The sequence below is a fragment of the Aythya ferina genome, assembly GCF_964211825.1.
Source record: "Aythya ferina genome assembly, chromosome: 2".
NCBI classification, from domain to species: Eukaryota; Metazoa; Chordata; class Aves; order Anseriformes; family Anatidae; genus Aythya; species Aythya ferina.
In genome coordinates this window covers 5,340,843-5,366,458 of record NC_140297.1, presented here as the reverse complement: position 1 = coordinate 5,366,458, position 25,616 = coordinate 5,340,843, and the positions used below count along the sequence as shown (strand labels likewise).

Here is a 25,616-nt window from a genome sequence, read left to right as displayed (position 1 = left end):
CTGTGTCCAGTGAGTCCTCCACAAACCCAATAATCTTACTGTTGTTACAGTGCTATAAATCCCATTTCTGAGCTTTTTCCAAATTATGTCCTAAGGGAACTTGATTTCCGAAGGGGCTGAGCTCTGCCAGCTCCTGCTCAGCCGTGAGGCTGCTCTGCCCTCCACTGCAGTGCGTTTCCCCCAGGGTGCAGGACCAGCAACTGCTAGAGACCTGGCAGTGTTGGGAAAACCTGCCAGTGGGTAAATGTGGGGTGGAGCAGACCAAGCAGCAGGACCAGTCCTTTGCCTCCCAGATCTTGCACAGGCAGGGAATGCAACACATTATCAGAAGGAAATCCTAAAGAAAGACAGCACTGATAACAGAAGAGTGATGACACCATAGCAAAATGTGAGTCATCGGGGTGACTGGAGTTGGCCTCCCAGACTAGTACATAGCCTATTTAATATCAACCCTGAGCAGTTCCCAAAATTTAAGAAGGCATGTGAAAATATTGCCTTTTACTGTCCATTATTGGCTTATTTACATGACAGTTGGATGTAGAGTGACCACCCGATCTGAAGATGGTAAGGTACCCCATGTAAAAACAAATGTGATGGCTTAAACCTGTAAACTGGTGGGGAAGAGACAGGAAAAAACAAAACAAAACAAAAAAAGAGTACAACAAACAGCCATAACAGAAGTGTCTGAAAAATTCAGGTCCCACTTCGGCGCTGACATGACCTCTAATATAACATTTTCCTTTGTGCTGGTTCCAGTAATTCTGATGACAAAAAAATATCACGTAACTACTGCAGCTCCCTGCTGGGTGTATGACCCCAAATGCTTCTTACAGTCCTGCCTTGTCACAGCGGCAGAAATCCCGAGGCCTTGCTGCATAGCAAACAAAGCACCTTGCTGTTATCTTTGGGAGAGGCTGTTGGGAACACTTCTGTGATGAGGAGGGCGTGTGTGCGAGTCTGAAAAGCTGAGGGAGCCAGGAGGTATCTTCTCCATAGGAAATACTTGGTGACCGGGCTGTGTAGCATTCCTCTGAGATTAAAAACTGCTCCTTCCACCGCGTGCAATTAAACAAACACTTGAGTCATGCTTTAGGAGCGCGGGCAGGTGAACTGCTCTGCTTTGGGTTCCCCATTGGGTTGAACCCTGCGAACATTTTTTGGCTTTGAACTCTGCAAATGCTCATTGCTGCCTGGGCTGGGCTGTGTCTGCACAAATAAAGGAGACTGAAAAGGGGTGTAGGAGTGTGCGTGTGAGGAAAGGGAGCTCCTGTTCAGCTGTCATCGCAACACTACTGTGTGTGGATGGGTTGGAGGTGGAGGCTGGTTCCTCACCCGGCCTTGCTGCCATTGAACTCCTTCCACGCTCGTTTACACAGCAAGAGAGAGCAAGGGTGTTAACCAAGGTGTGTCCTGGGTTCAGGACTTGGCACTCATTAAAATATCACGGCCCCGACTTTGGACCCTTTAAAAGTGGCAGCTTTGTTTTGGGGAGGCCGTGTCAACTCTCCGGCGTGTCCCCAGGCCTTGAAATGTCCTCACTGCGTCTTGGTGAGCTCAGACAATGATGGTATGGGCAGGAAAAGAGCAGGGTGCTGACAGAAGGTTCTTCTATCCATCTGAAACATAATTGCTGTTTGCTTTGAGTCCCTGTGGCTGGAAAATGCACTGGTGCAAAGAAAGGCCTGTCCTCCCCAACCGCAGCCAGGGCCTGAGCTCTGTGCCTGCTGTCTGTGCTGGGACGTCCTTCAGCCTGAGTCTGGGCTGTGGATGAGCCAAATTTAAGGGGCTGCAGAGGAAAATGGGCTTTGTGAAGCCTGTAACCAGGAGCCAGAAGATACCAGAATTGTCATCAGTGCAATTGTCACCCCTGAAACTCGGGGTTTGGAAAAAGCCTTTTGTGGTAGTCCAGATGCATGAGGCATGTATTGAGATTTTGCCCTCTCCTCCCAGGAACCTCATTTCCCCACCCTAAGAACAGAGGAATCCCAAGGAGGATCTCACAGCATCTCTGGCCTCTTCCCATTTAGGGATTCCTGCTCCAGAAATGCATCCTGCCCCCAACCCTTTCTGATGGGACCGAAAACTGGGAGTCCTTCTTCCTCCTCCAGCCCTGAGAGCCTTCGTCTGCGGCCAAGGGAAGGGCTGGAGAAGGATGGAGGAGCTGTGCCAGAGCCTCAAGGGACTGTTTGGTTTGGCGGGGAAGGACTGAGGAGAAGGGAACAAAAAAATAATAGGTTGCTCATTTTTTGAGTCATTGCTGTGTCTAGGTTTCTTTCTGCCCCTCAGAAAATTTTGTGATGTAGAATTTGGGTCATTTTCTATCCTCTCCCTCACCTGGGCATTTCTAGATATTGCTTTTAATGCATTATTCTGCACAGGGGTCCCATCCTATATCTCCTGTGCAAACAAGGAAAATGTACCCTGTGCATTGAGACCAAGGAGCACTACAGCAACCACCTGCTCCTCTCCTCGATTTACATGCCCTTATCCTATCACTGTAATCTTTAGTGGCATTCTACTTTTTATTTTTACTTTTTATTTTTATTTCTTTTATCCCAACCTTGCCTTTTGGGAAGGGAGTGAGGATGAGTTTAGGTCCAGGTACAGCCGCTGTAAGCCAGGATCCAAGGAAGGGCGGAAAGGAGGAGGACAGGAGATGCCTACGACGGAAATTCCTCACATTCATCTCCAGCCTGGCAGGGTGATTTGGGGATTAAAATCCATGACAACAAAGGCAGGGAAATAAAGCAGCTTCCCAAGTCTTGGAGAGCCATTAAATATAATAACCTGCAGCGTGTAGAAAGCTGGGAGACACCAAGCTGGGCTCGGTGGTAAAGTCGCTGCTTGTAGGTGGTGCCCACAGGGGTCCAGAGAAAATAAATCCAGCCCTTGCTGTAATCTATCATGTACTTGTGGAATTCAGGAAAACAGGTTTTTCTGTTAGGTTTTGGCCTCATTGCAGGAAAAGGTGTGTTCCTCCAGCAAAATAATCAGTGCATGGTAAGTCACCTGCTGTAAAATCCTGGAGGAAGAAAGTTTATTAAGTGATAAATAGGGTTAAGTCATCATGGGCAGAAAGTATGCAACCACCATGTTCAGTTACCCTGCAATAAAAATAAAATACAATTAAAAAAATATACGGTCCTGTTGTTATTTCACTGTAAAGGTTAATTTTTAAAGTGACAAACCTTTGGTGACTAAAAAAGGCATTGAAATGCCACTTTACTGATGCCAGGACTGATCTACTCAGCATATACTGTATTTATTTAACTTTGGCCCTAAGCAGCAGGATTGTTGCTGTGAGTAACAGGCACAGAGGAGTGATGTTTAATTTTATTCATACTGAACTCTCCCCTTCAAATCCTAGTTTGATCTCAAAGATCAAGGGCCCCATAACTGTTCATGAGCATGCTGGTGGATAGAGTTTAGGAGGTACATTCAGACCAGGGAAGAAGCAATCAGAAATTCAGACAGCTTTTTAAAAATAAGCGAAGATACGGGAACAGTCAGTTGCAGCCTATCTTATCTATGCATTTTGTTAGAGAACAAATTGCTCTCTTAGGACTCCAGATGATTTTATATATTTTTTTTTTTCACCAGTTTTAAACTTGCCACTCAGCTGTGATGCAGGCTTAACTAGGAAAAGGGCAGTCCCCCTAAACACCTTGAGCCTTTTGGATCAGCCAAAACACAAACCAGGAAGGCAAACAGTGAGGGCTGTGATCCAAAATGGGGACCAGGGACTTGATTCAGATAGGATTCTTATTTTTTCCTTTTTTTCTTGAGAGTATTGTTTCAGGATTTCTGCAGCTTAAAGGAGCCCAATTGTTCCTTGTGTAATTTTGGACTAATTATTATTCTGTGCATATATTTGTTTCAGGAATGGAGAAGAATGGGAAATCAAGTGTGTACGGCATGCATGCAGAAATATATCTAAAAAGACTTTTGCCTTGAGAACAAAGGGTCTGATGAGACCAGTGCTGTATGATCTCAGCTTCAGTGTGTTTGCTGCAGGGTTTCCCTGGCTCTGATGGTGGCTGCTGTACTTTCTGATGAATGCCAGGAATGCAAGGCTGCCTGCAAGTGCTAGGCGTGCGCTGAGCACACATCAAGCCTGTCAAGGATTTAGGAATGGGGATGCTTAAGCTTAGGATGGCAGGAAGGTGCCACAGTGCTCAAAGCAGCTGAAACAGTGATACTTCTAGACAGGTATGGAGGCGGGAAGAGTGGTGTAATGGAGTAAAGTGCAAGGTTGGACAAAGTTTTGTGAATCCTCCTGGCAGGCACTATTTCTGCCCCACTTGGAGGAAGCACAGGCAGATGCGGTGGGGTAGGTGCAGAGGATCCTCAAACCTCAAATCTCACACCTTCAGGTCTGAAAGTTTGATGGCAGGGAAGCTCAGTCCCTCTTGAGGCTGCCCTGTCCAGCCCAAGGAGGCCAGCACAGTTGTGATGGTGTTCATAGTGTTGCAGGGGACTGCTGATCCTGTCTTGGTGCCACTGTGCCCTGTATTGTCGTGAAGGCGCACTATCCAGACTATGATCTTAATTGTTTTTGGGGCTAACAGCTTGCTTACACCTCTTTACTTTGCTACAGGGGACACAGGGGGACTGGCAGGTATGTCTTGAAGTGAGGCCTGGTGCTAGGCAGCGTGAGGATGCAGCAGGGTGTGATATAGAGAAGGGTAGAGGAGTGACTATAATGTTATTTCCTGTCACCGCTTTCAAACTGTTTGCCCTTCTCTGCTTCTCCTCCCTTCTGAAAACCCTAACACCTGCATCACCACCGCTTTACTGGAGTTTCCAGTCTGGCTGACTCACCTACCAGCCTCTCCAGCAGCCGCTTCTCCTTCAGCTGATAGCATGATGGGTTTTTGGTGGTGTCCTCTGGAAACCCCCCTGCCCTGGGGCTTTTAAGGCTTTAAAAGGATTCTTGAGACACCCTGGCTGCTGTCCTGCTTTCCTCACCACCAAAATATTTGACCCTGTCCAAGCCAGTATCTCCTTTTTTTTTTATTTATTGTGGGTTTGCAAAAGGGATGCTCCTTCCTGGGTCCTTCAAAAAGCATCTCACTTGTTTGCTCTTATGCTTTGTGCTAGCATGGAGGAGTTTTGCTATATTAAGGCAATTTGGAGGGCATAAAATTAGCTGAAGTCTGAGCTCTTGAAGGAGCAGCTCGATTCCTGGCAAGGATGGACAAACAGTCCTAGTCCCAAAGTATTTGTCACCAGGTGCACCCCAGAGCTGTCACTGTCAGCGAGGGACTTTTCCCTTCTGTCACTGGAGCTGCTGTGTGCACAGCTGCTGAGGAGCAAGGACTTTGAATCCTCTGACAGCTCCATCGATTGCATTAAGATCACCTAGATAACCAGAAATAAAAATAAACAACAGAAAAAAAAATAATTAAAAACCTCCCTCAACCACTCAAGTAGATGGACACTTTATTTTCCTAGTGTGGATTCCCTTTCTTTCCCCCTCCCTGCTTGACAGCATCATCTTTTTCTCCTTCAAAAAGGAAAAAAAAATGTAATCTATTTTAAGAGCAGGGGGCAGGGCAGAGGAAAACAGCTCGGCTCGGTACAAGCCTCAGGGCAGCGAGGAGTTTTTTCTGCTTTCTGCCTCGCTGTCTCGAAAGCAAAGCTTGCAGCTTTTCGTCTGCTTTTGTGGTTACAGCTTCTCCGCTGGCAACTTCTGAGCTGTTTTGTTGCATTTTTTTCTCCTTGTTTTGTTGCGTTGTGTCCTGAGAGATGCCCACAAGCCCTTTAAACCCCAAGCGCTGCCTCGTGTCTCACGGCCCTTCCCTTGGGTTGGGGACAGATTCGAGCGCTCGGCGTCTTCTGGAAGCCTTGCCGGAAAGGAGCGGTGCGTGTTTCAGCGTTTGTGCCAGCAGCAGGAACAGAAGCAGGGCTCGGAGCTCCAGCAGGAGCAGGAACAGGAGGCTGGCCCCACAGAGAAGGCCAGCTTGCACAGGGAGGAGCCAGGGCCGGCGGTGAAGCTGGGGCGCTTGGCCTCACTCGACGCGTTGGGCAGGCGGCGGCGGCGTGCGGATGCGGGAGGGAAATCAATGAGGAGTCATAGCGAAGACGGCTCTCCAGCCAAGGGGAAGGAGCAGGCCTCGCCGAAGGGAGCTGACATTTGGGGATTACTGGAGGAGGGAGCACGGGGGAGCCTCGCGGCTCTGGCTGCCAGCCCCAGCCGGCGCTAACATCTGGGCACAGCTGTTTGCCGGAGCCCTTTCCGCGGCCGCCCCTCGGCTCGTTTCGCAGCCATGGAATCGAACGGCACCTTCCTCGCCTGCAACAGTAAGTCTGTGCAAACGTCCTTGTGTTTCAGCCCTTTTATCTCTTGAGAGAGCTTGCTTTTTTCCTCCTCTCTCCTCCCTCCCCCTTTGCCGCCGCAGTTCTCTCGGTTGGAAGCAACGCGGCGTTTCAATCAGCGTTACGGGGGAGAGGTGACAGATTTTTCTCTTTTATTAGGGTTAGATGTGTTGCTCGGAAGGGTGTCTTGGCTGATCAGCGTGTGCGAGCCCAGCCAGGCTGATCCAAATCTCCTCCCCTTTATGGTGAATCTGGGAGCGGGACAGATGCTCAGCAGAGTAAATCAGGCTCGGGGGAAGGCAGCAGAGTCAGGATAAATCTCTTCGGCTCAGCGTCTGCCCCCAAGACTCTGTAAATGCTCTGTAAAATACAAGTAATGTTTCTAAACAAAAAGAAATCCTCTCAGCCCTGACAGCAAGTGAGATTTAAGAAGTCTCGATCAGTACCGAGCTGAGGAGGCTTGTCTGATAGACAGGGTAATGAAATATCCCTTATTCCCTATTCTGACGTGAATATATCGATCTGTTACCTCTTCATTGTGTTTTATTCACTCTGATGAGCAGGAACAGCTCAGGACTTGAAATGGGCAAAGTCTATGTGCTTATTTGTTGTTCTTGGGATAGGTGCTTTCTTCCTGTAGATGAGCTATAAACAAAAATAAATTAATAGATCAATCTGTGATTGACTGTAAACAGAACCAGTTAGCATTGCCAAGTAAAATGCGAAAAAAATCACCCCCAGGCTCAAGAAATCTTCCCTCTGCTTTTCCCAGAACCTAGAAATCAGGCAGGAAGGTGAAACTGAGGTTAATGCTAAACTTTTTGTAGGTATCCCATTCATTATAGAGCCACTGGGGAAAGAAAGCTAGGAAATACATCTGGAACTATTAAAAGCTTTCCTAATCTGGCTTGTAGGTCATTTTTCAGTGAATATTACTTTTTTTTTTTTTTGGTGTTAGGGACCTGGAAGAATTCAGTGTCTGTTCGTTATTCTATTTTCTTGTCTCAGTCAGAAAAATAGACAAGTATGGAACGAGCTGTGTGCTTTCAGAAAACTATTTGCTGAAATTCCTTGGCACATACGTGCACAAGTGCCAAAGTCATTCCGAATGCCAGACTTCTTAGACAGGAGAGGTTGCTCACGTGCTGGTTAGTTAGCAGGATCAGACTTGTGCTGCTCCGTTTTGTCAGAAATTTCTCAGATACTGTGGTTTATAGGTATGTTTTATCTTTGGCTCGGTGTTTTGAAGCTCAATTTCTCCCTGTCCCACATGGACACAACTGTGTTTGCTGCGTCAGAATTAACCACAGACACTCGGTTCCATCCCAGCACTCAGTAAGAGACCCCTGGGATGTCTTCCAGTAGCAACTCTCTTGATGGGAGTTTCTGAAAAGTTTGTAGAGTTTTGTTTCTTCTGTCTTAGGATGGAGATCTGAATCCTGGGATGAAAACTGAGTGTGCTCTCTTGTCCGTAGATCCATGTAGCTGCTGTGATTTAGTGGTCTGTGCCTTTTATTCTGGATGTGTTTGATTCAGCTGTACGGGCTTCTTGTTGCTTTTTTTTTAATAAAAGGTCATCTGCATTTATTATACAATGGATCTGCCGGACTCTGTGGGCTATTAATAAGCTTTCTTTTGCCTCATGAACCTGGCATGTATGTGAACTGGGGGTCCTTGTGCTCACCCAGATTGTAGAATAGCTAATTTGTGCTATGCCTTATTCTTATACACTGACCTCTTCATCCCAGACACTGTGCACATTGTGCAGGGAATGCCAGAGCCCCGTTACGGGAATGCCTTCTGCCACAGCCCAGGGTGAGAGTCAGCAGGGAGGGGCTCGTAAAATCCTACAGAACAGGCTGTTTCCTTGTTTCTCTGTCAGCCGGTCCCCACGACTAACTTCTCCTGGATTTAGATTTCCAAATGAATCATCTCCACCTGCCCTTCGAAGCTGGGAGCGCTGAGCAGGCTCCTTCTGGGCTTCACCCTCTGTGGGTGGAGGTGATGCTGCTTGGCATCAGCTGAGATCTGCTCTGGAGCAGCCGGTGCCTTTGATCTCCTTTCCTGCAAACAAGATACGCCTGGCACACCTGGATTGTTGCAGGTTGTGCCAGATGCATGACGTGGGGTTTTTTAAAGCCACAACTTTGCCGGTAGTGCAGGAGAATTTGCCATACTGGCACTGCTCGGTGCATTAAACATGCAGTGTTCCCTTTTTGCACAGGACAAGTCAAAGTCATCTTGGAAATTTTTTTATTTTCAGTCAAAAACTGCTAAATGTCCAATCTGAGCAATGCTTTTTAAATAAAACTAAAGCCCTTAATTGGTTTTAAGACAATGTGCAAAGCCCCAACATCAGGCTCAGAAGCAGATGAGTAGAGTCAAAAGACACTTGTGGAAAAATAGATTTTAAAGAAGAAATGAAAGAGGAGGAAGAAGGAAATGCAGTCACTTGGAAAACTGCTGCAGGTAGCAGGGATGAAAGGACACTGCCAAGTACAGGGAAAAGCAAGAGGAAGAGGTGTGGGGATGGGGTGGTTTGTGCAAGGTCAGGAAACTCAGCCAACTGGACAGGCAGCTCTGGGAACCACAGGTGTTGATTTGGGAGCAAAGTATATTTCCCTTCACAGGCAGATCACGTATATATAAACAGGTATTAATAGGGAAAACTGCATCGTGCTCAGCACACTGCAGATATCACAGGATCACAGAATCGTTTAGGTTGGAAGAGACCTCCGAGATCACCTAGGCCAACCTAAAATCTAAATATCTAAATACTGTGAGACTCACCCCCAGTCCTTGCATCTCCAAAATCCTTCCCATGGGTGGAGCATCTCAGTCCTTACTCAGTCTAGCCCACCAGAATGGGTGGCTGCAGACCTGGGGTCAAACCTGAAGGTTTCTCTTTTTCTTTATGCAGGTAGAGAAGATTTTGCCACAGTTTCTTCTAAACCAAGATACTTCCACACCTTAAATAAGCCACTTGAGACAGTGTGTGGGGAGAAAGCCTCACACCTTGGGCTGCCCCTCACACGGGTGTCTTTTAAGGCCCTGTGTTGAGAGACACACAGCAAGTCTTGGCTATTTCTGGCTCTAGTTACAGAGTGATGAAATTCCAGACAAATCACACAGGGAAAAAAAAAAAAGAGATTTTTTCCCCTAGTTTCACATAACTCAGTGGTGCAATTCGATTATTGCACAAATTTTGCCCTGCGGTGGAATGCTCTGAGTGGCCTGCTTTTTGGCCAGGGAGGAAATCTCAGCTCCTGAATATGATGTTGAGAAAAGCTGTTAAGTGGCCTGAAAAAAATAAAATAATTGAAGCTGGGACCCACCTACAATTGACTTTGGTTTTATGACGTGAAAGTCTCCATCAGTATGTGCTGAGAAAGGTGACTTAGGAATTGTCACATTAGGACAGCCACAACACGATGCCTGGGATCAACTCCTCCTACACAAAGCTTTACGATCACCCTGCTTCTGCTCGGCAGGACCTCTCGGGCACATTGGACGAGAAGTAGAGTGGGCGAGAAAAGCCAGAGTAAGGAAGAAAAGAGAGGTTTGCTGATGCTGCCACCAACTTTGTGGAGGAGCCCATTCTCAGTGTCACCACAAGGTGGAACTTGGTCCATACCACATGCACCGAAATGCATCCATGCTCACCGAGCAGCAGCAGCTTTGGCCAGAGATGCAACGATGTTTGTGGTCCCAGTCCCCGCTCCCTGCTCCCCACTCCCCCAGAGGGAGCAAAAAGGGGAGAGCTGCTGTAGAGGAACCACTGGCATTTTTTTTTGGTGGTGGTGGTGAGAAACTGGCTGTTCCAGCAGCAAAGCCTGGTCCTGTGGTGTAACTGGGGAAAACAAAGCTGAGAGACAGTGGTGGGTAGCAAGGAAGGGGGAAATGGAACCGAATGGAAAATGGAAGCTAATGGAAATGGAAGGAGGAAAATCCCAGGCAAGAGCTGATGTAAAAGCCGGGTATATATAACCATGGGTTGATGGCACATAAAAAAAGGGGTCTCTCAGAGGCACCTCACAGGTGACATCAGTGTTTTGCAAAAGCACTTAGAAGACTGATTTATTTGTCACTTGGAAGGTTTTCTGCTTTTCTGAACAGCAGCCGCTGCCCATTGCTGCAGGTGGCTGTGCTCATTTCCACGCAGCCGGTGCACTGACAGCACTCCCCATAAATAATGTGCAAAAAAATAAATAAATAGTGTGCAAAGTAATCCTCGGACTTCATTGACCACCAGAAACTTCAGGTTCTGAGGGCTTCATCACCCTAATAAGCAACAGCAGGTTGTCGTGTAGCTACAGAGCAGCTGGACCACAACTTTTCCAAGCTTTCATTGATTCTCAGTTCACCTGGATTGAAAGCTCTTGCTCCTAGTGAGGGCTAGGAGTAGGTAGGGTGAGCAGTGATACTTTGACTGCGCTGTTACTCTTTTTTAAATAATTCTATTGAATTTCACTGTGGGTGAGCCTGGGAGGGAAGCTGAAATTAATATTAAAATACTTCAAAGAAAAGCATCACGTGAAATAGACCTTCTTCCTTCTTGATAAGGAATAAGAGCGATGAACAACCTTTGACCTCATTAGTGGGATTTTCCCCCCAAATTGAGATGTGTAGGTGTTGTGCAGCTGCCAGAGGCGTTACTAGTCCTAATAGAGCAATTTACATCATGTGCCTGATGCAATGGGGAAGTGGTGAGGGCATCACCAGCATGGATATTTTCATTCCAGTCCCAAATTATCACAAGTCGGGGCAAATCAGCAGTTGACAGCTGTCAGGTCATTGGGGTCAGTGTGGTGTAAAGAGGTTGCCATCAGTAATAGGGCTGCACCACTTCTGGTATTGCCCAAACGTAGCCACAGTAGGTGACCAGTTCCAACTCCAAACCAACTTGCTTCTTCCTCTGTGAGTGGTAACAGAGCTTCCTTCGGTCCTTTGCATACGGATGTGATAAAGATTAATTCATTCTGGAAAATTGCCTGAAGAGCAGCCTCAGCATTAATAGTTTTCTCACATAGCCCATTTCCTAACAGGCTCTCCAGCCTTTCTGTCTCAAGTGCCTGTTTCCTGCATATTGAAGCACTTTGCTAACTTCAGGACCGTGTTCTGACAACCTCATTCCCATCAATTTCCATTTGCTCCGCGAGTAATCCAGCCGGAATCGATAGGATGATTAGCAAAGCCCCGATCCTGGGCACAAGGGCATGAATAACTTCACTCATGTGACTCGTGCCATCGATTTCAGTGGGGTTGGTCATAGGGGTAAAATCGCATGGCTGAGTGTTCACAGGCTTCGGCCCCAGTCAGGTGTTACCTGCAGTGAATAAGGGCTGGAGAATTTATCCCTGAGCCATTGAAGGAATCATTTCCTTCAGCACCAGCATGTGACACAGCATCGGGTAACATCAATGAGTACCCTGCAGTGCCACACTTACCCATCACGGCTTGTCTATCAGATATGACATTATCTCTAAATGACCTCAAGACCACAATAGATCCAGATCTCTTGTTTCCCCAAGCAGGGTGTTTCTGGCCCAGTGTTGTCATCTTTGTTTTAAAAACAAACTGATTTTATCTGCCTGGCATTTCCGAAGTGCTCACAACAACAGAACTTGCTCATTGCTGCTCTGGAGAAATGTCTAAACTTGGTGAGCGCCGAGATCCTGTGCTTTGCGTATGTGTAAACTTCAGGGATAAGTACAATAAAATGTTCTCTGAGAGCCTGGGAGGCTCTGGGCAGTGCTGTTGCTGACACTTTTTATTAGGAATTAATGAGAAAATGAGGCAGAAGGGATCTGCGTGCTCCCAAACCGATCCCTATGGGACACTGGCTGCTGGGAGAGCTGGTGCACAGAAGCAAACTGTTTTGCCAAGGCGAGTACAAGAGATGACTCTCTTCCCCGCTCCTTAATTAAATCAGCACTCTCCAGTACAATGTGAAATACGGGCAGTGCTCAGAGCCTGCTAGCTAATAAGCATGAGCTAGCCATCACATCACGGTGCTCACCCACCCGCCAGGGCAAGGGCAAGCCCCCCACTGCTGGGGGAGGGCTAAAAAGACATCTGGCATACCTAGAGGGCTCAGAAGAGGCTGGGGGTATTTCCTCAAGCACACTGCCTGGCTGATGTGTTCGGCAGTGTCCCATCCATAAAATGCCTTTGTTCTCCTTTGCCTTCTGCGACTTGGAGCTGCTATAATAAGGCATTACTAGTTGTGCTGCTGTTCAAGGCCAGGCAGTGGCTCTGCCTTGTCCCCAGTGAGTTTCTTACTCACTGTGCCAGGGATTAATGACTCTGATCCTGTCCTTGTGCTGGTTGGGTCACCTAGTCACCTCTGCTGATCTATGTGTGTTAGTAGGGCTTCCTCCAAAATACAGAGAAAGAGGAGGATGGCTGGGGTGCCAGACACCTGAAATAGAGAATCTGTTTCTAAAACCAAACACAAAATGCACTGGGTTTGATAGGGGCTGATGGTGGAGAGACCTGGATCTCCAGCAGAGATGGTGACACGTGGTTTGCTGTCGAGCTTCTCAGGCAGATGCTGGTTCTGCAGTAAGGGGCATTCACTCCGGTTTGGATCCATCTCCCCGCATTATTTTCACTTGTGGCTGGCTTTTCAGGGCGGCAGCTCTGCAAAGGCAATGACAAAAAGCTGAAAAGGTCTGTAAATTCACCGGGGATGGGACAGCTTAATAAGAAGAGCTCACTGCAGAAGGAGTCATGGCTAGGGAAGAAATGGATTTTAGTCTGAATCATTGCCAGGAGAATAGGCAATGACCACGAGGGTCAGCAAGGGAAACTTAGATAAACAACTTAAACTTATATAAACAAATTCTTCACTATGAGAGCATCTAAGCTCTTGAACAGTGGTCTAGATCAGCTGTTAAGTTTCCATCCCTAGAGATATCCCAAACTCACCTGGACAAGGCTGTGAGCACCTGATCTGCATTTGAAGTGACCCCACCTTGGGTGGGTGGTTGACCAGGAGACCACCAGCTGTGATTCTCTATAACCAACTTGTTAACTTGTTAACTTGCTTGGGATAAGCCCTCTACAAGTTCACCTCCGATGGGGGCTTATCCCTCTACCTGTAAACCTGAACTACAAGAATAAACCCAAAGCTATGCAGAAACACAGGGTAAGTGACTCACCCAAGTCACGTAGGAAATCGGTGGCAGGGAAGACATTCTCCGGAGTCTCAGGAAAATGCTCTCCCCTAGGTGGAAAAAGGAGCATTAAAACAATTTCCGAGCGGCTTTCGGGCTATGTCTGCCTGCCCCGGTGTTTTTAGCTTCCTGTATGTCAATCGCTGCATGTCACTGGGAACAGCGCAGAGCTCGGCACAGAAGGAAAGGGTGGAGCCGAGGTCCCTGAGCCAGGCGTTTGTGGGCAGGCTGAGCTGACGAGCCCCCTGGAGCCACAGGCAATATTTGGGGCCCCTCCAGCCCCTGGAAAGGAGGCACAAAACCCCACTGGCTGCCTGTAGGAAAACTTGCTCCTTCTACCTGGGCTGCTGCCGGCAGACAGCCGGCTGTAATTTCGCACCCAACGCGTGCAGCCGATGAGCAAGCAGGAGGAGAGACTTCCCACAGTCCCACCCCTAGCCGGACTCTGCCCTCCTCTGCCTTCCTCTGCCTGCCCTTTCCTCGCTGCCTCTTCTCCCTCCTTGGAGCCCAGTTGGACACGGCGAACGCCCGGGGTTCCTGGATGAGCAGGGATCCCCTCGGGGCCGACGGGGCCCCCCATCCTTCCCGGCGCACGGTGCCTCGTTGCGAGCCCTACGCTGGACCATGCAGTGCTTCCGAAGGCCGCCCAAGCGCACCGCGTCCCAGGAGAACATCCTGCGGGAGCAGAGCCGTCGAGTGGCCACACTGAACGGCATCAGGCTGGGTAAGGGCCACGTTGGCCAGACCCTCGGCGCTTCCACACGCTGGCAGCTGCTTCGCTTCTGCCTCCTTTCCCTGCGCAGAGGCAGCACTCCACCCTACAGGCAGCTCCGAGGTTATTTTTAAACTCCCGAGGTTTCTTTTCCTTTCCTTTGCTTGTAACCACCCGCCAGATGTACGAACCGCGTCGGTCGAGGCATCAAAGAAAGCGGGACCTCCCTGGCAGAGGGTGGGTTTGCAGATCTCTTGCTGGGCTTTGGAGCTGGTGGTGCCGTGAGGGTGTTTGGGGGCAGCGGTGCCCCTTTTCTGCCCGGTTTTAGGACTTGTCAGCGGTGCGGTGCCAGCTGATTACAGCCCGAGGAACCACTCAGAGGGCTGCGTTCACCAGATGAAAAGAGACAGGAAACCCCAGCAAGTTTCGTAACTTCTCTGACTACAAATTTACGGCTAGTGCCTGCTGTCCGGAGAGACAGCCTAAGTGGATGCGGGTCCGTTGATTTACGTGGCTACAGACAGCAGGTGGAAATGGAAAATCACCATTCAATCCCCCCCCCCCGAGCTGTCTGTGTTTAATCTGAAAGGCTTTCTGCCCTTTTAAACTGGCAGTCCTGAGCTGTGCCTGGTCCTCAACCAGGTGGGAGAGAGGAGCAGGCAGGAGGAGGCTTGTTTTATAGCAGTCGTAATCGATGTTTTTATCAGATCAGCAGATTTGCAAAGCGAGCAACGCAGAAATACAGACTGTCGCTGTCGCCTGTAAATATCATCCCAACTATCTCCTCAGTGAACTCAGAGCCAGGCTGCTGCCTTGACAGTTGTTGTTTTATGGTGTTCCCTGCTTGCTGTAAACCTGAGATGGGTAACACAAAGGTTAACGTTTTGGGGCTCTTGGTGTCTAAAGCTTCATAGTGCAGGATATTAACTTCATGCTCGCGGTGGTGCTGTGTGTGCTCGAGGCTCTCCTACCTCTGCCAAATGCAATTTTCCCTCTGAGCTGTACTGTACACTACGTGTGTTGTGTTTAGCAAGTGTTTGACTGATATTTTTAAGGAGGGGAGCCTGACCCTTGAAACTCATAGCACAATTTTGTGTGACAGGTGTGTATTTGGTGGTTTGCAGAGGATGCTAAGCAAGACACGGCCCTGCCACATGTTTCAGGCAGGATCTGGACATCTATTTCAGCGTGGCGATCGTGTTTCTCGTGCCCAGCACTGTTATATAATTGCAAACCTAGATCCCTGTCCCACTGCACAGTGTTTCTGGATCGTTAGATGACGTTTGTATATGACAACTCTGGCTTTTTTCATACAGAAGTTTCCATTGCTGTGAGACAGGGCTCTGCACGGCCAACCTCATCAGCTCCCTGGGGATGTCTGGTAGAAGTCCCCAGGGGCTGGTTTGGATATAAAACCAAAAATGAAGGTTCTGCTTTGAAAAGATGTTTTTTGTAGGTTTGTTTTTTTTTTTTCAGGAAAGCAATTCAAATGACCAACTGAGAGTCATGTCCCACTGACACACTGGGGTTGCATTTGTGGCCCTATATTGTCAGATCAGAGTATGTCGTGGTCCATCTCTGACCTAATAAAACGCTGTTATCTGCCTCGTAGGTAGGAACAGAGAAGCTAAGAGCCTTGCCCAAGGTCATTTAAAGAGTCTGTTGCAGTGCTTGGACCTGGCATAGGATGCAGGACCCAAAACACGGGCCTTATTCCTTCCTCTGGGCCTACCATGGTGGCTCAATCCGTATTTTGGGTTACTGTTGGCAGAGGTCAACTCTGGGTGAATGCTGTGTATCTGAAAGGCCCCATGAGAGTACCGACCTCCCTCATCAGAGGGGTAATGGAGCTTTTAGACACCCATCCTTAACCCTCTTGTCCTTTCCTGACCAAATTCACCATCTTCTGGAGGCAAACTTGTTTCCATCCCCTCCCTGGCTTCTCTCGCTGCCCTCTGATTCACGCTCCCTGACATCTTTGATCTTTGATCTCTGCTGTCCTTTCACCATGCACTTTCTCTCTTCATCTTTTTCTCCTACTTCTGTGAAGGGCAGTGGCCTCCTTCACTGTGTCATTGAACCTGTCCTGGTCTTTGGTCACAGTGGCCAAGGATGGGTGGGGATGGCTGGCAGGGCTGTTCCCAACCTGTAGTTGGATCCTCCGAAGAGGAAAGAGAATTTTGTCCCATGCTAATGCAAGGCCTGGGCTATGAGAAGGATGAAGGGCTCACTCCAGCTTGTGTCCTACCTGTGTGAATCTAATTTGGAGGAGACAAACCTACCCCTGACTACTGCTAGTGGCCATCCAAATTTGCCCTTATGACATTGATGCAGCTTTTTGATCAGGTACCATGACATGTTATGCATGCTGCATACAATGTCTGTGCAACAAAAACATGTCACAGTCAGCAGGGGTTTCTCATTGCACACTTATGCACATAGGCATCCAAAGGAATTGGTGGTTTTCCTGCTTTCCTGCTCATGTCACCCCAGGATGGCATGTCCTCCTTCTAGTCCCATTACGATGCCTTGCATGGTTGGGATCTGAGGGAAGATGGAGTGAGGCTGGGAGCCAGAACATACATTTTGTGGGTGAACACAGAGGAGGAAGTTTGTTCCCTCTCCAGAAACCTTCAGGGGTACCACATCACTGTTAGTGAAGCCTAAGTCTGCAATTCTTTGTGCTTGAAAGGCCTTAGGATCAGAGGGGAGGCCTCAACACTGCAGCTCAGGAGACCGAGGCCTTGTGGGGCTGTTGTGGTGTCAGTCCTTCCTGTGGCTGGTCCAGCCTCTTGTAGACTGGGTATGCTTGAACCTCAGCAAACCTAAGAGGGTGTCCCAGATCCCATAGCTGAGATCAATCTTTCACCCTTCTGTGCTTTGTGGGAGCCAGATTTTTCCTTCTCACCATGAATTTCTTCCTGAAGTTTCCAGGGGAAGCATTCAATTCCTCCTCCTGGGCACTTCCAAACCTGACATTGGAGCTGAGAGGCTGTAGCATGTGCAGGCACTTAATTACTGATACAGCTAATTGAATGTAGAGGAAAGAGAGAGGCCACAGCAACCTCTTCATGATCTTCAGCTCCCGTTGTGGTGCTTTCAATTCTGGATGCCTCAGCGAGGCTCAGCTCCAGGCCTGCTCCTTGGCGTTGGAAACCAGTGAGGTGCCCTGAGCTGCTTACTGGGTGGACACAGGACACCCCTAATATTTATCTCTGACAGAGATCGCAGACTTTACCAACCCAAAATGACCATGTTTTGTTTTTCATGCAGGACTGAAGCAATGCTTGGTGGTTTATTGCCTTGTCCTGTTCAAAGAGCAGCCGTTCAAGGCAGCTCTGCCCAGGGAGGAACAAACCCAATGGCCCAGGGGAATGCCACGCTGCAGTATAAATCTTATTTCACAAATCAGTTAACTCGGATTCCTGCTTTGTGGGGCTCTGTGTTGTGTTTATGGAGCGCTGGGACATATCCTATGATGGGAGTGTCAGGTGGCTGCAAGTGGCCAAGTAGTTATTAGTGACAGCCTCACCTGCATCCTCAAGATAAGGTTAGCAGAAGTCACGCTGAGTTGGAGTTGGGCTTGTTCAATGCTACAGAGCTAAATGTTGTTTCACCAGCTTTGAAACAGCCTTTTATGCAATGTCAGAGCTGCAAGGTGCCTATTACAGGAAGCCCAGGGTGTGTTCCTCATGTTTCATTCTCCTGCTGCCCCCCACCCGCCCTGCACCAGTTCACACACTGCAGATCTCTAATTAGTGGTTGGTCTGAGGGACAAAATCTCCAAGGTATTTAGGTATGTGGAAGTCATATACTTCTGAGACGTTCAAAACCATGTAGAATGTCAAATGTATGTTTTGAAAGCCTTAGTAGATGACTGTTGCTTCTCTGGATGTCTAAGTGCCTTCCTGAACCTGGTCTGAGACGAGAAATCTCTGCAGGTGCTAGGACCAGAAGGGGACAGCTTTTCAGAGAGGGACCTGTTTTCATGAAGGAAATTTGCTGTGAATAGAGCTGAATTCTCCTCAAAGCTCCTGACAGCACTCCAATTAAAAGTTCCACAACTTTCCTTCCTCTGCTTTTACTTTTATGCTGTTGTTCTTGCATCTTAACTATATTTACTGTGAAGGAAATATTTGATGCTTGTAAACCACCTGAGAATTATAGTACAGAAATCTTTAGACTCAGTCTAAGAAATCCACAAGGCTCCAGTCTCTTTTGTGAGCATAAAATGTGACGTGGCAGATTTCTGGGTCTCTACTCCGCCATTCTCCCCAGAGCTGGCTGCACTGTAGTGCTCTGTTTATGTCTCTGACTTGTGTCCTGCTGAAGGGAAGACCCTATGTACATTATTATTTCTTGTGCTAGCTCTTACATATCATTACCACTTCTCTTTCTCCCCAGGCCTGAAAGATGACAAGGATCTGAAGTTCCTCCTAAAAGGCAGCCAGCTGCTGAAGGTGAAGTCCAGCTCTTGGAGAAAGGAGCGGTTTTATAAGCTCCAGGAGGACTGCAAAACCATATGGCAGGAATCGAAGAAGATGCTGAGGTCTCCGGAGTCACAGATCTGTAAGTAAAGTCTGCATCATCGCAGGCGTGGGGCATGGTCTGCAGAGGTGCTTGGGGTGAACCAGGACGTGCTTGTGGTGCGTTGTGGAGCAACGCAACCAGATCCTTCCCTCGTCCTGTATCATACACTGAGTTATGCTGTCTGTTTTGGAGACAGCTGGGAGGAATCTGCCGAGTCGGGAATGGCCGCATTTCCCAAGCTCATGAGCTACTGCTCAAAATTGTCATGGGGTAGAATGAACCACAGGGGCTGTGTGGTGGCGTGGCGTGGCGTGATGCGGTGTGCAGAGGGAAGGGCACGCCAGCAGCAGTTGGCACCCAGGTGTCCTGTTGTGTTGAGGGATTGTCCCACTGGGGCATTGGGCTGTGCCAGGTTCAGCAGCCCTACCTGGCGTATTTCCTCTCCAAATAAAGGGTTCGGGTTACTCAGGTGTCTCTGTGGGGACACCTGAATGTGTAATGCATGGTGTGTGATGTGGCTTGAGCATCCGTGGCATGGTATGGGGCACTTTGGCTGCTGATTTGGGCTCTGCCAGGACAGATATCTTTGGGAAGGAGAACCTATTCCCATCCTTATCTTGGAAATTCACAATCTGCCCCATTGTAAGAAGTTCAGATATGACAGTCACTATTGCACGGGCACAAGGACAACCATTCATCCCCGGCATCACCCAGCTCAGAGCCATAACTGGGAACAGGGGCTCCTGGTCCTGCCATGTGCTGTCAAAATGGGATCAGGCAGGGTATGTATTTCTTTGTATCTGCTTTTTTCCTTCCCATTTTTTTTTTTCCTGACATATTTCACTGTCACTGATAATCATGGTTTGGTAAAGACAGGAGGTAAATGAATAATGTGGAACTTATTTTATAGCATACTAAAATGTAGAACATGCTGCCTGGGTTATTTACACTGCTTGCTTTTAACAGTCACAGCTAACTAAATGAAGACTGGGTCTTCCAAACTACTCCATCCCTCTCCCAGAAATGGTGAGGAGGAGTAAGGTAGCAGAGCAAAATATGTTTAGTTTACAACCCAAATCTTTTATATGACTTTTGCCAGCTCATTTAATCTCTTTGTGCATCCTTCCCCCCACATTTCCTTTCTCCTCATCAATCTAGCTGTAAAAAGCTTTGGATTAGAGACTGTCCCTTGCTGTGTGCTTGCATGTCCCGCATGGTCCTAAGCTCAGCAGGGTCCTGAGCTCAGCTGGGCTGTTTAGGTACCATTGCAATACCCCATAATAACACTTGAGCATTTGCTCCCTAGCAATGTCTGTTACATGGAGCTCTGTCCCAGATAAAAGCTAAATCCTTTCCCAGATTATGTCTTCCTACAAAACAAACAAGGGCGTGAGTGGAGAAGAATGGCTTTCAGAGCTTTCTTTCCTGTGCTCTGAGCCAGCAGTTTCCAAATTACAGGAGATGAGGACACCTCCAGCAACATTCCCACCCCAGCTGATCCTCTGAAGTGAACAGGAGGCTTCATGGACCTTGAGACCTGCTCGGAGGAGCACTGGTCAATCCCATTTTCTCCATTGCTGGGCCAGTGGCGTGGAGAACTGGCCCCCCCCATAACTTTATTCTGTGTTAAGTTGTCATAAGAGCGCCACAGTAAGATCAAATCCTTTGAGCTGGGTATTGGGCACAGGTTGGGAGTGTGTCTGCGTGGGTGTGGATTAACACCACCCGAGATAGACTTTGCTAACTGGGCCCAGCTAACATTACGGCGCTGCTGGGGATGGAGGCAGTGCAGAACCAGCTCTGCCCTAGGAGTGTCCTTGGTGCAGTGCAAGGATGGAGTAGAACTGCCTATTGACTCACACCCACAGATGTGCTCTGTAACACTCCCACGCATTCACACCTTTCCCCACAGAAAGTCTTTTTATTTTTTTTTTTATCATCAAGAGACCAGGAAGGGAGACAAGGCATTGAGGCACAGCTGTCCTTGCTGCTCTGAAAAAGCAAAGGGCAGCAACGGAGCTGCTGGCTCTGCACCTTTATGCCCTGCTGGCTGTAGAAGCGTGCCTGATGTCATGTTGACCAACCAAGCACGATGGGGCAGGCCACGTCCCACACGCTCCTGGGAGGACGTGCAGGTCTGCTGGAGGTGCTGGCACAAGTTTTTGGGAGGTTTGGATGGCCACCTTGGGGCTGCTTTCAGCAAGCACAGTGGATGTGCCTGAACCTGGAAGTCAACAGGAGAGATGAATACAGGACTGATGCCTGCCCAGTCCCCAGCCAAAACCCCAAAGCCACCCATTTTCCCATGCCTTTCTCCTCTCTTGGTCCTCTGGGACCTTTCATTCCCAAGTTTTCAGAGTGATTGCTGGGTTTGGGTTTGTTTATCGGGCATTTGACTTCACCAGGATGCTTTGTGTTTAGGTACAGAGAGGATTGCCCCTGCTTCACGTTGTGTCCTCTGGCAGGCTTTATTGCTGTGGCCACCTTCTCGTTTGGTTTGGTGTGTGTAGGCAGTCAGAAGACAGAGGAAGAGTTCAGGATCACTGATTTTATACACAAAAACAAGAATTTCAAGGCGAGTCTCTCCAGAGGGTCACCCTTCCTGGTTAACAGATTCCAGTGCACTCTAGTGCAAAGCCTTTCTAAAACTGATGATAAGCTGCTTTTTTTTTAAGGAAGGAAAAAGAATGAGCTGAATGGAAACTGGGAGGTTTGAGCAGCAAGGCCTAATCTTATCTGCAGCTGAACTCAGAGCAGGCATATGGAGGCACCTCAGAGGAGCAAAGTCTGGATAGGGTAAGGGTTATGTTTTTTATTTGGGCAGTTTCCTGTTATTCCTCTTGCTGTTCTTATAATCAGGCAGAAAAGCTACTCGTAAACCATTGTGTGGTGGTGTCTGTAGGAGATAAAACTGCGGATCTCTAGGGATAGACAGGAGAATCTCAGCTGATTGAAGTTGAAAAAAAAAACAACATATCAGGGCTGTCACAGGCACAGATGTTGCCTGGGCCAGATACAAGGCATACAACCATTACCTTCCCCTGCCTTTTAAACAACTGGAAATTTAGATTGGATGCTGTCTTGATATCTCTTATTACCTACAGGGCTTTTTTGGGGGAATAAGCTGCCCTTCTAATATGGTTGCTACACAGGAGGAATGTAATCCATTTTTTTCCCTTTTTATCCATAATCCATTATTTTTCAGTACTTCCATTTAGGCCCAAGGAATGAGTTTTTCAAAAAGCCCCTGAAGCACCTTAAGGGGACAGTTCTCCAACAAATGTTAAACCATGATCCATCGGGGTTCAAGTGGCAGGATTAACAGTTTGGGGGCAAAAGAAGAGGTTTGTGCAAGGGGGCTGGTAGACAGCCAGTTCAGTCAGTGCCTGTTCTCTCCTGAGCATCATTATGGTGGGAGAGAAGGGAGGCAGAGGGGATTGCACTCAAGAAGCAGCAACCTGTCAGTAACACTGCCTTGGCTAGCTGTGGTCAAAGATCAGGTCTCATCTACACATGCAAAAGAATAGAAAGCCACGTGCTGCTTTCAGTGAAATCAATTTTTGAAAGTTTTTTTCCTAAACCGGCTGAAATCCCCAGCTTGAGCTCACTTAAGCCAGCCTCAATCCCTTCAGAAACTCTCTGAACTTGAGGATCTGTAGGATGGTTGAAAACTTTCCAGTGAAACACCCTTTGGGGCGGTTGGTGGAAAAACAGACTGTTCAGAGGCGGAAGGAAAAGGCTGAATGAGTGGTTTAGATTCAAGGATACTACATCAGGGCCCCAGAGGAGCAGGTACCTCGCTGCCTCCTGCACCCTTTCTCTGTTGGAAGCTCAGGGAGATGACGTTTCCCATGACAGCCATGAGCGAGCTTCACACACCACACAGGGGGTGACTCAGTGGGGGTGCTTCGTTGAGTCATGAACTGTGCAATCAAGAAACAAGTTTAAGTGTTTTGGCTCAAACATTGCAATTTCTAGCCAAAAGCTTTACTGAAGTACTACTATTGTTGTATTTTTTTTTTTTTACTTTGGTTAAAAGAAAACAGTTTGGGAAGCAATTTGCAGAGGCAAGCTACGCTCGCACAACTGTTTAAATGAAGATTGTATTATTATTTTAAAGCATGAAATTGATATTTTCATCTAATGATTAATTAGCTTCAGTATTAAAAATGCACAGAACTTGTTCCAGTTCCTCCCAATTCCAACCCAATTATAGGATATTTTATACAGTTTAAAGCTTTATAATACTCTGTACTACCAGTGTTCAGCAGAAAACTTTTTCCTTCAGTTTTCAGTTCTGTTAAATTTAGGAACACCCTTAAAACACCACATGATGAGCATACTGTACCATTTTTATGGATGGATGAATGATTGCCTCCATTGAATTAATGCTCTGAACTTGCCTTTAGAAGAACAGAAAGGACATGGTATTGCTCTGTGCCTGCTCAAGTCAAGAAGTAAAAACTTTAAGTTGTTCCTGCGGATCTGATGAGTGCCAAAAGTCAACAGAAATTCTCAGCAACCTGTATGCACATAGCAGGAAACTGACTACACCAACAGCTTCCTTCTGGAGCTGGTTAGGCAGTTTCTCTAGGAATCGTTGCCTTCACGATCAGACATGTATTTGTCCCTGGAAAAATATTTGCTGATGTGAATATGTTATGCAAGGCAGCCATCAGCTGTGAAAACAAAACCGTCTGTCTGTGGGTCTCATTAGTTTTTATCAAAATCATTCAACCCATAAAACAAGTCACTTCAATTGCAGAGCTGCCTGTTTTTTCGATTTGATTTTAAATCAGGCCACTGCGTGAGTTTCTGGGACAGTTTTCATCACAGGCAGTCTGCTGGCAAATACCGACCTTATTCTCTATAGCAAGTTAAATGCAAAGGTGGAAGTGGTAAGAGCCTTAGATCCAAATTTAGTGGCAGGAGAAGTAGAAACTAGTGGCAAAAATAGTTTGCAGGGACTTGCTTGTGGTGTGTGGAATGTAAATAGAGATCACTATTTATATCAGCGCCCCGACCTGTGTTGCTTATACAGAAAGATTGGGTAAAGACCTCTTATTAAAATGTATTCCTGAACAACCTGTGAAATTACATGTGCGTTATATCAGTGGTTGTCAGCTGGTGACACACACCAGCAATGAGGGCAGGCTGCCGGGCAGCAGATTTCCAGTTCAAACCATGTGATGAGCAAGTTGGTGGAGGGGGAGCGAAGAGAGCGGGTGAGGAATCAGCAGTTGAGAGCTGGAGTAATTCAGACACAGGGAGAAGGGAGAGCAATGTGGTCAGAGCTAAGAAGGCACAGTACAGGGGGGCTCAATCTAAACCCACCCTCGAATCGTGCTGCAAAAGCATCCATCAGTGATGAGGGTGCTGGATGACCTTTGGTGTTCCCAGTCCAGGAATTTGATGTGCTCCTACTCCTGCTGATTACAAAGGTCCCGATCCCAACTGCATTTAGCCACTAGCATCAGTTGTCTATGGTGAAACTGAAAGCAGCTAAAGTGCTTTTCCTGGGGGCAAAACCAAGGAGAGAAGCAGCACACAGTGCCAGTTTGCCCCGTGTGCTCAGCGTGTTGCAAAATCCGTGTAGTCTCACTGCAGCCCCCCGGGCTGGCAGGGCTGTGCTGGGGGCAGGTAGCAGCTTTTGTCGGTTCTTGGCAAGATGCTAAAGCAACCTGGCTGAGCTGTGGTCGGAGAAGGGGTGATCTCTGCAGAAATGCAGTGTTGTGTGCAAATATGGTGCGAGCTATTAACAGCTCAGTGCATTTCTCGTCTGCGTTTCCTGACAGTAAACAGAAGTGACTTACTAAGGCAATTAGAGAGGGATGGAGTAATTCAGCGTGACTGGATGCCACACTGCAGACATCATTTGTTAATGAAGGGGAAGTAGGATATGGAAAGGGAAGGATCTGAAGAGCATTTGCCCCACAGTGAAAAAAATTTTCCCCCTTCTCCCAAGGCCAACTGTTTTGGCAGTGCCTCCATGTGTCCATACATTGTCCATACATCTCCCTCTTTATCAGCAAAGGCACAAGTAAGAAGCAGCTTGTTGTCCTTGTCCTTCACATCCTTAGTGGTCTGCAGATGTGGGTTCAGTTCCTTGTCTCTCTTTTCTGTAAGAGTCTTGACAAATCATCTCCCCTCAAAGGGCTGCCTTTCAATCAGGAGGAAGGTAAAGGGATTGCTTTCTGCCTCTGCTCCTCCTTTTTCTGTATTTTTTAGGATTACCAAAGTGTTCTACTGTCCACGTTCCCAGCAGAGTCTGGATGTTTTACATTAGGAGCAATGACCGGCGAAGAGATGGACGTTGCCCCTGGAGCAGAGGCCAGTGGCCAGGGCTCGTCTCTCACACAAGTGCTCTAATCATGAGGCACCTTGTCAGGCTCGTACTTCTGGCTCTTCAGCATTTGTATTTTTGGCTGCCAAATGGCTCCCTGTGCGTATATGTGACTCTGATGCACTCTTGATGCTCTGGTGTTGCCGCTTTTAGGGTGAAGGGGAGGTCAAATTTGGGTCCCTCTTCCTGCTGCCTCCTGAGGGATTGGTTCCCTCACAAATGGGCCTCCCGCTGTGCAGGGCTGTAGGGCATCAGTCCTTGCACTGAGGTGGGCATAAGAGCACCTCACGGAGGGTGGTGAAGCTGGCCCAGGTCCTGGTGGAAGGCAGGTGGGGAGCCTTTCCCTCAGGGACCAGCCTTGGGGAGAAATCCTAGAATTCTGGAATCATTAAGATTGGAAGAGATCTTCAAGAACATCTGGTCCAACCATCCCCCTACCACCAATATCACCACTGAGCCATATCCCCAAGCACCACGTCCAACCTCTCCTTGAACACCCCCAGGGACGGTGACTCCACCACCTCCCTGGGCAACC

At 47.9% G+C, this 25,616-nt stretch overlaps 1 protein-coding gene and 2 long non-coding RNA genes across 4 annotated transcripts in view; 2 read left to right on the top strand and 1 right to left on the bottom strand.

The window, feature by feature from the left end:
* The first annotated feature begins 5,684 nt into the window (after window positions 1-5,684).
* The window catches only part of PLCD1 (phospholipase C delta 1), a 53,425-nt gene continuing 33,493 nt past the window's right edge, over window positions 5,685-25,616 (top strand). Inside the window, exons 1-2 of one of the 2 annotated variants that reach the window (XM_084507697.1) lie at window positions 5,685-6,303; window positions 18,613-18,777. In XM_084507697.1, coding sequence (XP_084363823.1) covers window positions 6,270-6,303; window positions 18,613-18,777 — 199 coding nt within the window. In that variant the 5' untranslated portion in view covers window positions 5,685-6,269. Of the gene's footprint in view, window positions 6,304-13,785; window positions 14,221-18,612; window positions 18,778-25,616 lie in introns of those variants that run through there. The other variant, XM_084507696.1, reaches the window with a different exon arrangement.
* LOC311430818 lies at window positions 11,916-13,657 on the bottom strand. The gene is made up of 2 exons (XR_014689043.1): window positions 13,482-13,657; window positions 11,916-12,960 (listed from the first exon to the last, which is right to left on the bottom strand). It is a non-coding gene; the product is annotated as an uncharacterized lncRNA (long non-coding RNA).
* On the top strand, window positions 21,413-25,498 carry LOC311430819. Its single transcript, XR_014689044.1, has 2 exons — window positions 21,413-21,534; window positions 24,967-25,498. It is a non-coding gene; the product is annotated as an uncharacterized lncRNA (long non-coding RNA).